Source organism: Rhineura floridana, chromosome 9 (assembly GCF_030035675.1).
Source record: "Rhineura floridana isolate rRhiFlo1 chromosome 9, rRhiFlo1.hap2, whole genome shotgun sequence".
Classification (NCBI taxonomy): domain Eukaryota; kingdom Metazoa; phylum Chordata; class Lepidosauria; order Squamata; family Rhineuridae; genus Rhineura; species Rhineura floridana.
Window position 1 is genome coordinate 66,338,049 of NC_084488.1, and position 15,504 is coordinate 66,353,552.

The 15,504-nt window shown below is 42.1% G+C and overlaps 1 protein-coding gene across 4 annotated transcripts in view; it reads left to right on the forward strand.

The window, feature by feature from the left end:
* The window catches only part of SLC10A7 (solute carrier family 10 member 7), a 245,325-nt gene that overhangs the window by 146,863 nt on the left and 82,958 nt on the right, over positions 1-15,504 (forward strand). For all 4 annotated transcript variants that reach the window (XM_061584763.1, XM_061584765.1, XM_061584766.1 and 1 more), the window contains exon 6: positions 9,627-9,662. In XM_061584763.1, coding sequence (XP_061440747.1) covers positions 9,627-9,662 — 36 coding nt within the window. The remainder of the gene's footprint in view (positions 1-9,626; positions 9,663-15,504) is intronic.

Consider the following 15,504-nt stretch of genomic DNA (forward strand, 5'->3'; position numbering starts at 1 on the left):
TTTCACTCACCCTTCCTGGAGCTGGGAGCAATATACCAGGAGCCTTGGCTTACTGTGACAGACGAAGCACTGCTTGTGGTGAGCCAGGGTTTCTTCTTGGCTTACCAATTGCGATTCGTTTGGGAGAAACAAACCATGAGTCTGTTTAGGTCCTTCTGGTCAGCCAAAGGGTTTGTGCTCCAGGAAGAATGAAGAGAAATGGGACTGATTCAGCAGCATGGACTAGCACACCTGTTATTTCCGGTAAGCCATGGTTCATGTCTTATTTTATCAGGAAATGTGATCAACACAACAACATTTTTTTAAAAAAAAATCAAGAAATTACAGACAGCTTAAGTCTGCTCTGAGTAAATTGCACCAACCTTGCTTGTATTACCGAAATCTGGCTAAATGACCAAAGTGGAGTAGGACTCTCCCAGCTTTGCCCACCAGGTTTTGTGGCACTCTAGCAGCCTAGATCCAGGGGACAGGGAGGTGGGGTCGCAACTCTCTGCAGGGAATCTTTCTCCCCTGTCAAGTACCCTGTCCCTAACACTTCCAGCTTTGAGTGTGTGTGCCTGGCGTTGGGTCAGGGAGACAGAGTGGGGATTATGTTGGTGTGCCGTCCACCCCACTGCCCAACATTCTCCCTCACTGAGCTGGTGGAGCTCGTCTCAGCATTGGTGTTGGAGTTCCCAAGGCTGATTGTCCTGGGTGACTTAAACATACATGTCGAGGTTAGACTCACAGGTCTGGCTCAGGACTTCATGGCTGCCATGACAACCATGAGGCTGTCTCTAATATCTGGACCAATGCATGTGGCGGGACACACACTTGATCTTGTGTTTTGTTCATGACAGGAAGGTGATCTGAGGGTGGAGGGGTCTTAGTGACTCTGTTGTCATGGACAGATCACCACTTGACAAGGTTTAGACTTTGTGCCCCCAGTAACCTTCACAGGGATGAAAGGCCGATTAAGGTGGTCCATCCCTGGAGACTCATGGATCCAGATGGTTTCCTGAATGCTCTGGGGGATGTTCCCAGCATGGCTGGCGATACTGCCAAAACCCTGGTCAATCTCTGGAATACGGAGGTGAGCTGGGCAGTGGATACTATTGCTCCAAAGCGCCCTCTCCCACCAGGAAAGGCCCATAATACACCTTGGTTTACTCGAACCTTGGCATGATGAAATGGCAGGGACGACGGCTAGAGTGACGATGGAGAAAAACTCAGTCTGTTTCTTACCAAACACAGGCTAGAGCTCATTTTTGAGCCTATCATGTGGCGGTGATGGCAGTGAAGAAAGTTCACTTCTCTGCCACCATTGCGTTTGCTCAATGTTGTCCGGCGATGCTTTTCCAGGTGGTTTGGGGTCTTTTGGGCTCTGGCCCTATATTAGACTCTTAAAATCAAATTGGACCACGAAAGAGCTACCTATTTGCGGGAGAACTTTTTTCCCTATAAGGTGTGCTTTTACTCAGTTCCGATTTCAGCAGAAGCCCACTGAATATCTGGCTGGTAGATATACAAAAAAACCACCAAAGGATCACTTGTGTGTATGTGGATCAGGGCAAATTGAAGGTATGGAGTACTATATTCTATATTGCCCTTTATATAACTCACCAAGGGCCAAGTTCATTCTTCCTTTTCAGACTTCTTTAGAAAGCCAGCCAGATGAGTATAAGATCAGATGGCTGCTGGCAGATACAGACAAATCTGTCCGATTGCTGAGGTCTATGGACTATGCAATAAAGAATTTGATTGATTGATTGATTGACAAATCTGTCACTTACAGGGTAGCCCTGTTTGCACTAGCCGCAGCAAAGATCAGAATGGCCTTCCTGAAATATACCAGCTTTAAAAGCAATGGGGAGTTCATTTGAGCAGGCTCCTAGTCTAAATAAATGTAGCAGATTCTTATTATTTTCTTTTAAAGCTTCAGGGTTTTACCCATGTTTTATCGCATTGAAATTGAATGTTTTAAATGTTTTATAAATATGTTCTTTCGTATGTTTTTCATATTGTAATGGCCATTGGCTAAAAGCAATAAACATTACCTACACTATATTAGACTCTGAGCCCTCAGTCAGTCATTGTAACATGTTTGCGAGGCACTTTGCAGATAAAATTGCTTGCATTCAGACTAACTTGGACTCCTTATTAACTACAGTTGTGCCAGATGTCCCCGAAGCTTCCTCTGGTCATTTTTCTATGGATACTTTTCAGCTTGTAAAGCCTGAGAATGTGGACAGGATTCTGGGAGAATTGAGGGGCACTACTTGTTCCCTTGACCCTTGCCTATCCTGGTTAATCAAATCTGCCAGAGAGGGAGTGGCTGACTGGTTGGCATATTTAATTAACACCTCCCTAAGGGAAGGTTCTGTGCCAACATTGTTGAAGGAGGCTGTGATAAGACCTTTGTTTAAAAAGCCTTCATTAGACCCTGCGAATCTTAACAACTTCCGCCCAGTCTCTAATCTCCCCTTTCTAGGCAAGGTGATTGAGAGGATAGTGGCTGCTCAGCTGCAAGTTTTCCTGGCTGAATTGGACTATCTAGACCCTTTTCAATCAGGCTTCAGGCCCAGTCATGGGACAGAGACTGCCTTAGTCGCTATGCTTGATGAGCTACACCAGGTATCTGACGGGGGAGTGCATCCTTGTTGGTGCTGCTGGACCTCTCGGTGGCCTTTGATACGATCGACCATGGTATCTTTCTGGGCCGTCTATCTGGGATGGGATTGGGAGGCACTGTTTTACAGTGGCTCCAGTCCTACCTGATGGACAGGACCCAGAAAGTGGTGCTGGGAGACTACTGCTCGACCCTTGGCCGCTGGCCTGTGGGGTACCGCAGGATTCCATTCTGTCTCCCATGCTCTTTAACATTTATATGAAACCTCTGGGAGAGGTCATCCGGAGATTTGGAGTACAATGTCATCAATATGCTGATGAAAATCAACTCTATCTCTCCCTACCACCTGATTGCAGGGAGGGAGTTCTCATCCTAAACCAGTGCCTGGAGGTTGGGAAGGGCTGGATGTGGGCTAACAAACTGAAACTTAATCCAGACACGATGGAAGTGTTGCTGGTCAAGGGGACAACTGTGCCAGGGATAGGGTTGCACTCCTCTTAAAGGAGCAGGGCCGCAGTTTGGGAGTCCTCCTGGATCCTGCCCTGCTGCTGGAATATCAGGTGGCTGCGATAGCCAGGAGTTCTTTTGGCCAGCTCAAACTGGTCTATCAGCTGCATCCGTTCCTGAAAGCAGTTGACTTGGCCTCAGTGACACATGCATTGGTGACATCGAGGCTTGATTACTGTAACGCGCTCTGTGTGGGACTGCCTTTGAAAACAGTCTGGAAATTACGGTTGGTTCAAAATGCAGCAGCCAGAATGTTAACTATTGTCCCTGTGCTTTATCGACTCCACTGGTTCCTAATTTGTTTCCGGGCCCAATTCAAAGTGCTGGTTCTGACCTTTAAAGTCCTAAATGGCCTTGGACCAATGTACATGAGGGACCGCTTATGACTATATGTACCTGCCTGGGATTTAAGATTATCTGCCTCTAGTCTCCTCTGCGTGCCTGGAATGAAAGATGTTAGACTGACAGGCACACGGGAGAGAGCCTTTTCAGCTGTGGCCCCAAGCTTTGGAATACCCTACCCCAAGAAGCCCGCTCTGCTCCCTTCCTGATGGTTTTCCAGAGACTTCTGAAAATGATCTTGTTCCGGAGAGTCTTTTGGAGGGACTGAGGGTAGAGCGTGACACTGATTTTATGCCTTCTATGTTAATTTTTACCTCTGTAGTCCCTTCAGTACAACTCCCTGTGTGTGTGTGTGTGTGTGTGTGTGTGTGTGTGTGTGTGTGTGTAGTATTTTATGTATTTTAATTTATTTTAATGTTTTTGTGATTTTTATTGTGTACAATTTTATTATGAACATGCTCAATTTTATTGTAAGCCACCCTGGGTGCCTTGTTACAGGGTAGAAGGGCAGGATAGAAATATTTTAGATAAATAATAATAATAAATACATAAATAAATTGGTGGAAAACATTAATGATAATTTATCAACTCAGGCAAGCAGAAGGACAAGTCTTGCTGATGAGCATTCACCACGGCTTCTTAAAGGTAAGTTCTGAGGCAGCAAATTATTCAGGGTGGTAAAAAGAAAAATAGATTGTGAAGAGCTCCGAAACCAGTCTCCTGCTGGCAAATGTGGTTCAGTGTAAGTAAGCGTAACGTGATACGGACTGAGGCGCACACAGCCATTTCACTTATACACCAATGGAGTCTGAACTGGTAGTGACTGATCCAGAAAGATACCTTGAGGTTGTGGTAGATAGCTCAGTAAAAAATATTAGTGTGCCTCTAGGAAACAGGTGGATCTCATGCTAGGGATCACCACAAAAGGGACTGAAAATAAAACTGTCAGTATCATAATGTCTTTATTTTTTTGTTTATCCAAAGCATTTATACCCTGCATTCGCCATATGCAGCACTGTTTCTGTTCTGCTGCAATTCGTATTTTGCCAAAAAGTACATTATTCATCTTGTTATTCACTATGGCAAAATTACATAATTTATGTAATTAAGTATGTAAATTACATTTTTACATTAATCCACTACATTCATTTCAGTGCAAAGGAAACAGTGCAAATGGGATGGGAAGGGGACATAATCAATTGTTACTTTTAGTCCACAAACAATACACAACAACAGTGAATACCAATCATATTCACTGGGGTAATTTCCATTCTGGACATGGGACGAATTGGCAAATTTCCACTTCTATTTCCATTATCATCAGAATTCTCCAACATTCCTAGTCACCAAACAGTGGCAAGTAGTCATACTACCTCCAGGATTGGATGCATCATGCCTCTGAATACCAGTTGCTAGGAAACAACAGCAGGACAGCATAATTACCTTTGTGCCCTAGTTGAGGCCTTCCCAAAGGCATCTGGTTGGTTCTTTGGTGGAAACAGGTTGCTAGTGGGAGACAGGTAGGCCTTTGATCTGATCCAGCTGGGCTGTTACATTCCTAATGTTATAATTTAGCTTACATATTCTAGAATACACGCACACACATACATATAAGCTACCTGGAGAAATAATTTTATTTTTCATAATTGTGGGGTACAGCTTACAATTAAAAAATGATGCTCATTAAGAGAGTTTGCTTCATTAACCAGTTCTGTAAATATTCTTTAGTAGTTGGAGATCACGTTTTTAAATGTTGCGGCTTACGGCTTTTCCAAGGAAAAAAAATTATCCTTGTTTATAAAACGTGTTCAAAGTATTTAACACTGTTTTGAAAATTAGCTTTTCTGTTTGTGTTTTATTTTGTTCTGATGTTACTGTTTTGTGGGAAGTTAGTTAATCTTACCACAAAGGGACAAGATAATAGGATGGAGAATGAGGTATCTTCCCTGGGTTGCTTGTTGTTTCTAGTGGCAGCTGATTTTCCCTGAGTAGATAAATGAGCAACTTCCCCTCCTGACTGCTCAGGGAAGATCAGATGGTTCCAGAGAGAACAAAAGAAACTGACCGGCAAAGTATAGATTAGACAGTGATGAAGCTAGAAAGACCATAGAAGGTGAGGATAAACAAGTGGTGCAAAAGACTCTCCAGCTCTTTCTTTGCTTGGGGGGGGAGGGGAAATAGCTGCAAAGGCATGTTATTACCATAACCAGAGAGACTTCAATTTTTAGACCACTAGAGTCCTTTTCATCTTCTTCAGGTGAGGCTGTCAAAGTGCTAAACCGATGCTTGGCCGCGATAATGGACTGGATGAGAGCGAACAAATTGAAGCTCAATCCAGATAAGACTGAGATGCTACTAGTAAATGGATCCCCTGACTAGATGATGGATGTTCGACCTGTTCTGGATGAGGTTACACTCCCCCTGAAGGAGCAGGTGCGCAGCTTGGGAGTCCTTCTGGACCCGTCCTTGTCACTTGAGGCGCAGGTGGCCTCGGTGGCACGGAGTGCTTTTTACCAACTCAGACTGGTGGCCCAGCTACGCCCATATCTGGACAGGGAACATTTTGCTTCAGTTGTTCATGCTCTGGTAACCTCGAAATTGGACTACTGCAATGCACTATACGTGGGGCTGCCCTTGAAGACGGTTCAGAAATTGCAGCTTGTACAGAATGCAGCGGCCAGATTAATAACTGGGACCAAGCGGTCGGAGCACATCACACCGATTCTGGCCCGCTTGCACTGGCTGCCCATATGCTTCCGGGCCCGATTCAAGGTGCTGGTTTTAACCTATAAAGCCTTACACGGCACGGGCCCGCAATACCTGATGAAACGTCTCTCCCGATATGAGCCTACCTGTACACTGCGCTCAACATCGAAGGCCCTCCTCCGGGTGCCGATAGAGAGAGACGCCCGGAAGGCGACTATAAGAAAGAGGGCCTTCTCGGTGGTGGCCCCCGAACTATGGAACACCCTTCCTGACGAGCTTCGCCTGGTGCCTACATTACTATCCTTTCGGCGCCAGGTGAAAACCTTCCTCTTTGCCCAGGCATTTTAATATTTTAATATTTAACATGTTCGTTTTCTTGTATTTGTATTTTGTATTTAATGTTTTAACAGACAGTTTTTGATATATCTTTTGTAATTTGATGATTAAGTGGTTTTTATATTATATGTGAAGTGTTTTTATTGATGTACACCGCCCAGAGAGCTTGCTATGGGCGGTATAAAAGTTAAATAAAATAAAATAAATAAATAAATAGAGCAGTCTTGTAATAGATCCATAAATGTCAGACGGATGGCTCTAAACTACATTTTTTAAGGACTAGAGTCTTAAGCTGTAATTCTCAAGTTTAGAAGAGGTATTCTTAGGAAAAGTCAGCCAGAGTGATTCCTTGCTTAATAATTAACTCTTGCGGCTTTAAAATTCTTCATTGTGTATCTCATTGCAATCTGGTTTAGCAGGTTGTGTTTTGTGCAGGTTTCGAAAATTAGTAACCTTCCTTACCCAAGTTAATATTCGCAACTGAAATAAGTTAGTTTTTAATCTTCTGTAAAATATGAAATAAAATATATCCCTTGGTGCTAGTTTTCCTTTTAGAAAAGCCTAGCTGGCTTTCTAAAATAGGATGTTTGATGATCCTCACTGCAAAGAAAAGTGCATTTACAGGTTCCTGATGTGACTGCTTCTATGCAGAATCATTCTTTGTATGATCATTTTGGGTCAGGCTGTGAATTTTTTTTCTTCTCCTTCCCACTAAAATCATTGAAATATATTGTCAGACTTTCACATGAGAGGTGTAAATGGATTTCTTGAAAGTTTTTCTTCAGAATGGTAAAAGGCAATCACTTTACAACTTTGACTCCATTATGGGCTGCATCACAAAGTTCAATATACCACCATAACTTTGAGAATGCTCTGCTGTTCAGTGACCTTGCCTCCACAAGGGCAGATGCTTGGTTTGTGCAAAGAAATGCTTGGGTACAACCTCTGTAATTCCATGCGCTTCATATTTGACAGGACTTCCACGAAAAGCACAGTAGAGGGAAGAGCAGTCAAGTTTAAGTTTTTAGAATGATTTTATTTTATAGATGGCAGTTTTGTTTAGTATTCAGAACTGGCTAAACACATGTCACTTGGAAAAACATTCTCCTTCCTTCTCTCCTCTCCCCTTCATTTTACAGAATTTTTCTGATCTTAGCTTTTTATCCCGCCTCAAACTGTTTGCCACAAAAGTAAAAGACATTTTAAATTTGAGCTTCCTTATGGTGGCTGAAGTTAAAGCTGTAGTAAAGGTGGCATTTTATTACATTTTATCCATTGCATTGTAACTGATCTATAAGATTAGAGTGCCAGACTAGGAACTGGGAGACACTGGTTCAAATCCCCACTCTGCCATGAAGCTCATGAGGAGACATTTTTTCTCTCTCAGCCTAACTTTACCTCACTGAGTGGTTGTGATGGTGAAATGGGAGGAAGAGAAACCTTGTACATCACCCTCAGCTCCTTGGAAGAAGGGATAATAATATACTAAATGAAATAGATAAGGCTGTACTAATATTAATTGTGTTAAATATTTATAAATGTAATACAGTTAAATGTAACAAGTGCCTTTAGGTATCCAGGTGTCCTTTGCACTCATTGGCTAGAACACTAGAGAGTACACTTCTTACTAAGCAACTGGGTAGAATATTGTCTGTGCACTTTTCTTATATTTCTACAAATATAAGGTCTGGATTCTAGCAGTCTCTGAGGAGCCCAGGCCCCTACAGGCTCTCATGTGCCTCTGGCTTGAAATACAAATAAATATATGATCCAAAATACAAAAGCATATGTCTGGACTGGTATAAGGAATTCAGATTTTTGTTATTTTTCTCTCAGTTCATAGCCTGTCGTGTTCCAAAGGTCCATAGTGGCTAACAGCACGTGTGTTTTATGTACAACCCTTACCTCACCCTTCCTCATAACAAACTTGTGAATGGAGGTCATTAATACTCCCTTTTTACAAGTGTGGAACTTAAACTGAGAATGGCTTGTCAAAGTAAACCGGAGAAAATATGGTTGAGCAGGGATTTAAACCCAGATCAAAGACTATGGACCCTTTTGGATTTTGTTTTTTAAACACACACATACACACACACATATAAAGATAGATTAGACTTTTTGTAATACAGAAAATTATGCATCATATTTTTTGGGGAAAGAACCTTAGGTTTCATTAGAAAGGCTAAGTAGGATTTGTGAATTAATCTGCATTAAGTAGCGGTCTGTTTTTATTAATTTATATAAAATATTGAAGTATGAAGGAGTGAGTGAAGTGAGAATTGCCATTTGCTGTTGTGAAGATTATGCTTGTCATGTTATCTCCCAATCCTAAAGCGTTGTCTTAAGCTTTGTCTTCATGAGACTTAAAATCTTGTATTATGCCCAGTGATCAGCCTTAAACCTCTTTGCTGTCACTGAAGAAAACAAATCTTTTGCCTTTCTTTGCCTGGGGGATGTGGAGAGCTGAAGTGGTCCTGTGTGACTAAATTAGATGAAAGACTTGCCTTCCCACCATGGAGACACGGAGTCTAATCAAGTGAAATGAGTTCTGAGATCTCCACTCACTTCCTAGGGGATATCAGTTTACATTACAAAATCACACAACACCTAATTCATCACAGTTGATGCAGACTTCGCTCGGGAGAGGGTCACAACTCAGACAATATGATGGTAAACCACCTGTCCCCTCTCATGGAAGGGGCTGATTACTGAGGCAGCTGAAAGCATTTGTGGGAAGGGACTTCTGACCTATATATTTATGGTATATATTTAAAAGTATGGGGAGATGTCAGACGCAAAAGTGGAAAGATGGATTCACAAGATACCATTTACATTCTTAATTATAGTTAACATAGATCATTCTCACTCCTTCATCTATGTATGAAGATAAACGTATCCTGTTCGTTAGCACTAAACTGATTAAAGGGGGGTATACCAACAGCTACACCAGTACAACATCATAAATCATGGTCTTACGTATCACAAAAGTGACATTACATTGGTTTTGTAAACAGATGCCCAAATATTTGGTAGTGGGATGTCTAATGTCTTCATATTTAAAGGTTTGGTGTGGCAAAGGAAAAGTTCAGTTTTCTAAAGTAATAAACTTCTTTTTTTTTTCTTCCAGGGCATTGTAATAACTCCTTTGCTCCTGCTGCTTTTTGTGAGTATCTTAATATTGATTCTTTTTTTTATTATTATTAAATGTTAAGCAATGTTATGCTGTATGTGTAAAGGGAGGCATTTCAAATGTCCCAGGCTGTTTTCATTTATAGAAGTATGCATGGCTAGTTCTGTGACAAGTTTCCTAAGCTGGCATAAATAAAAATGCTTCATGGAAACACAGTACCCACTATGTGTTCATCTGAAAAAGTATTAACTCTGTGTTCTGTTTAGCCAACAGGCTAGCAGGTACATTGAGCCCAAGGAGTAGCAAGAATGTGGAATGTAACTTAATGCGTAATCCCCTTTGTAAGCAATGTGGGCTCCAGACTTTGGGGGACTCTTAGACAAGATGCCCATGATGGCCTGTCCTCTTTATCACTTCCCTTTTGCTTGACCTCTCTCCCTGGACCAAATCTATATCACTGCCCAGGTGGAGAGGACAAGGGCAAAGGCAACTGCTGCTCCTTCTTGTTCTTGTCATAGCTTGCACATATGGAGAGGGCAGATGAACATGCATCAACAGTAGGGAAAAGCAGAAAGGCAAGAGAGCTCTGTGAGTCAGCACTGGGCTCCATGGTGGGGTGTGAGCCTTGCTAAGTACAAAAGGATACCAACTCTGGCTCCAGCCTATAGGATGTAGGGGTGGCACAGAAACAAAGTGAGTCTGTCGAGCCTGAGGACAAAAAGCTTTCAATGGTTAAAAACATGGAACAAGTATAAAATAAACTTAAATCTAGAAATGCCATAGTTAGTGTAGGTATTAAGGTATTAAGGCAAAATAAGTTCCTCAGGGTAAATAAGCCACAAGATTTTGAAAGCTGGGAAACGAATTAGGGGAACTAGTGGAGAAATGGGCTGATGTTACCAAGACTTGAAATCTCTCAAAAAGCAGGAGGATGGACACTTCCATGGTTAGTTTCAACATTTCCATGTAAGGAGTCTTTTGCTCAAGATATTCGGTCCCGCATCTACATTAAGACAGTTGTTATCCTGGGAAAACGGAAATGTTAAAAAACACACAACTAAAATTTTGTACAAATTTTACATTTAAACAGCCTGTTATCTTGTAAGTAAGATGACAAATTACCCCAACCACTGGAGCCATTAACCCAAACTTTGCTCATATTTGGCTGCTGCTGGTCTTCCAAGGGAAAGGCATATTGGTTCAACCATCCAATGTTTTGGTTGAATTATATTCCTAGAATAAAACCAAGAGACTTTGTTCTATGTTTCTCAAAGGTCATCTTTGTTACTTGGCATTCTGTATGTGACTTTGAAAGAGGGACTTCACAGGAATGCCTAACAATATATTTAATTTTGCTGGAAGAGGTTTGTCAGTTTTGCAGCCCTACTGAAATAAGTAGTTAATTTCCCATTTGGTTTGCATGGCTATAGTTCTGTAACAAATGAGAAGGGAAAGGACAGAGACAAAAGTCAGCTATGAATTGTAGCTTTGAAATCTTGAGAGAGGAAGTTTTAGCTTTTGTGTTATCCAACAAGGGCTTAAATATCCTAGAACATGTAATAAGAACTAAGAGAAATTTCCTTAGAAATCGGCTAGGTCCTCTCTATTTTGGGTGGGGGAGGGATTTCACCTGATGGTGGTGATGCTGGATGATACTGCAAAATGGTTGCATAAAGTCAATTGTCAATACTTCGGTCTCTGACTGCACCAAATCCCCAGATCAAATCCAGCAAATAGAAAGAACATTATGTGGATTTTCTCTTCCTCCTGTTACCTGGCCCACTTGTGTGGTATTCATATCTAACCTAGGTGTGGTTCAAAATACATTACTGTCTTTCCTCTAAATCTAGAGAGTACTATTTTTGGCCCTATTCCTTAGGAATGTATCTGATTCCAAAGTCTGAGATTATAATTTTTAAAATTAATAAATTAGAGGGTGGTGACATTTTCATGGAAAGCAAGTCCAAACCATGTGCAAGGAAACTGTTTTGTCCTTTTATTTTGCTCCTATTGTCAAACAACTTGAGCAAATTATTATTAATAACAATTATTATTAATAATATTTATTATTAATATTTATTATATCCTGCCTTTCCTCGCAGAGGGAGCCTATGGCAGCTAACAAGTGATAAAACACTGAAAACATCTTTTTTAAAATCTTAAAAACAATACATCTTAAAAAATACCTTAAAAAACAATTCCAGTACAGATGCAGACCAGGATAAGGTTTCTACTTAAGAGACTTAAGCCACTACACAGGTTCACACCTTGCGCAGGAACCACACATGCACCTTAGGCCTTCCTGACCATCCAGCCTCCCAGAGGGGATTTCCAAGGGACGATTCCCTTTAGTGTCCCCCCTTTGATGGCAATCCCACCAGCAGCAGACCCCACCATTCAAAGGCTTCCAGGTTTTTATGCCTTCTGACCCAGCCATGAGCTGATGCAAGAGGCTGCAAGATTGAGTGCAGCCTCTCTGTCGACTCTGGATCAGGCAGGGGGTTCTAACTCTATCCTAGTGTTTAGTGGGAACTATTGAGAACCAAAGATCAAACCTGCCCTGTCTGCATAACCAAGGGCTGAAGTCAAAAGACCCCAAAATGTCATGGCCCTGTTAATAAGTGATGCATTTTGGGGGGGGGATTTCTCCAAGTTCTTCAGGGGCACCAAATTTGCCTTCAAGTTAAGGGGGTAGCTTACAGTTAGCAGCGATGGATGTCTTCCTTCTCCCTTTTTTTGATGAGGTCACCTGCAGCACAGCAAAACCAACACCTTCTTTCGACAGCCACTTTGTTTCTCCCATAATGCCTTGCCTGAAGATTCATTTCTGAGTATTGAGAGCAGGGAATGGCTATCACCACAAAAAGGTGATTGCCAGTGGTGGCTGCCATCCCCATCCCCCACCTACAATGCCCTGGAATAACACTACACCTGGGACACTGAGAGAAATAATATAGCAGAAGACTGTTTTTGCTGTGTGTAGCAAAAGGAGATGTCCAGTACTAGGTTGAAAAGAAACTTTTGAATTCTTTAAAAAAAACCTCAGAAGGCTCTGTATATCGATCATATACTACTTCACTAATGGGGATACTTTACTATCCTGTGCAATGTTAGTATGCCAACATTTTGTCTGAAAGGAAATGTTCTGTTTGTTCAGCTTATTTCTTCATTTAGTCACTTTCTTCAAGGTTTTTAATTTGTTTCAGTCATTTTAACCCTAATAATGCGAATAGTGGGGTTTTGCGTAATCCTAAAATGAAGGCTTAGCTATATTTCTAAATGTGTAAGGCAGGAGGGTAGGATGTGGCATTTGCTCCCACAAGAAGGAGTGATGGCCACTAATTTGGATGGCTTGAAGAGAGGAGTAGACAAATTCATGGAGGATAAGGCTGTCAATGGCTACTAACCACAATGGCTATATTCTGCCTCTGCTGTCAAAGACAGTATGCCTCTGAATGCCATTTGCTAAGAAACGCAAGTGCGGAGAGTGCTGTTGCACTCAGGTCTTGCTTTTGGGCTTCCCATAGGCATCTGGTTGGCCACTATGAGAACACGATGCTGGACTACATCGGCCACTGGCCTGATCCAACAGGGCTTTTCTTATGTTCTTATGATATGACAACAGGGGAAGGAAAGGATGAATTGTAGTGTACATTAGATTAATGTGTTAACCAGGGCTGTGGAGTCGGAGTCGTGGAGTCAGAGTCAGAAGCAATTTTGGATGGAGTCGGAGTCGGTAGAAATGTACCGACTCTGGCTTCAAAATAAAATTAATATTTTAATATTAATATTAATACATTAATATACATTTGCCATTTATGAAGGAGTGGGAGTTGGACAGTAGAAAAATAGAGGCGTCGGAGTCAAAGGTTTGATGTACCGACTCCACAGCCCTGCTGTTAACACAATTCTCCCTGGAGAACTGCCCATCAGATGGGAAATAGCATCACCTAGCGTCAGCAGGCAGGAATCGTATGATTTTTTGAGGAAATAGCAACCCGTGCGAGATCCCAGACCGTTCCTGCCTCTTGCGTCTAGGTGGATTATTTTCTTCTCGCTCTTAAGTAGCTTCGTTTTCTACCCTTTTCTATTCTTCTGTGTTCCTGAACCCAATATCTTCATCTCTAGTCCTTTCCATGCATCTTTTTTTTAAAAAAAATCTTTTGGGGGAGTTTTTGGGGCATGGCTGAGGGGCATCATTGAGGGCTGGTTTGCCTCAGGGTTTTCCTCTCCCCCCCCCCCGTTACCCTCAGGCCACCTCCCCTGCTCCATGGAGCAGTAGTGCAAGGCTTCTCTTTTTCAACTGCTGTGCTGGTTCTTGTGAGCGGCAGCATGGTGCCCGCCATTTGGAGGGGTAGTGCAGCTGCAGACTTTGTTTCCCTACCACTTTTGCTGAATGTGGGGGTTGCTTGGGGGTTTCCTCTCTCCCCCATTTTCCCTTAGGCCACCTGCCCTGCTCCATAGAGCATCAGCACTACAGCCCCCCTTTCCACCGCTGCACTCCTCACGATGAGCTTTTTATGTTTTGACTATCATGCTAGATTCCATATGTACTGTATAGGAAAAATGTATAGGAAAGAATAATTGCAAATTTTCCAGCTGTCATTTCTAATCTTGCTGCATCTGAGTGCAACTTCATTTAGGATAAAAGCTTAGTAAGCAATGGATAATGGTGTTTTCAAAACTTATTCATTGAACTATTTCTTCCTTGTTCTACTTACATAAGTATCTTTTGACTTTCTGATCTGAAAAACATGTACTAGAATCATAGAGTTGGAAGGGGCCTATAAGGCCATCGAGTCCAACCCCCTGCTTATTGCAGGAATCCAAACTAAAGCATTCCCAACAAGTGCCTGTCCAAATGCCTCTTGAATGCCGCTAGTGTTGGAGAGCCTACCACCTCCCTAGGTAATTGGTTCCATTGTCATTCCACTCTTAACAGGATGCTTTTCCTGATGTTCAGCCGAAATCTGGCTTCCTGCAACTTGAGCCCATTATTCTGCACTTTGGGATGATCAACAAGAGATCCTGGCCCTCCTCTGTGTGGCAACTTTTCAAGTACTTGAAGAGTGCTATCATATCTCCCTTCATTCTTCTCTTCTCCAGGCTAAACATTCCCAGTTTTTTCAGTCTCCCCTCATAGGGCTTTGTTTTTAGTTCACTGATCATCCTTGTTGCCCTCCTCTGAACTTGTTCCAATTTGTGTGCATCCTTCTTAAAGTGAGGTGTCCAGAACTGAACACAGTACTCAAGATGAGGCCTAACCAGTGCTGAATACAGGGGAACCAATGCTTCACACAATTTGGAAACTATACTTCTGTTAATACAGCCTAAAACAGCATTTGCCTTTTTTGCAGCCGCATCACACTGTTGGCTCATATTCAGCTTGTGATCAACAGCAATCCTAAGAGCCTTCTCTCATGTAGTATTGCTGAGCCAAGTATCCCCTATCTTATATCTGTGCATTTGGTTTCTTTTTCCTAGGTATAGAACTTTGCACTTATCCCTGTTAAATTTCATTCTGTTGTTTTCAGCCCAATGCTCTAGCCTTTCAAGATCCCTTTGAATTTTGTTTCTGTCTTCCACAGTATTACCTATACCTACCAACTTTGTATCATCTGCAAAATTTGATAAGCATACTTCCTTATCTAAGTCATTAATTGAAATGTTGAAGAGCACTGGGCCCAGGACCGAGCCCTGCAGTACCCTGCTCATTACCTTCCCCCAATTTGAGAAGGAACCATTGATAAGCACTCCTTGAGTATGATTCTGGAGCCAACTGTGGATCCACTTGATAGTTGTTCCATCCAGCCCACATATAGCTAGCTTCCTAATCAGAATATCATGGGGCACTTTGTCAAAAGCTTTGCTGAAG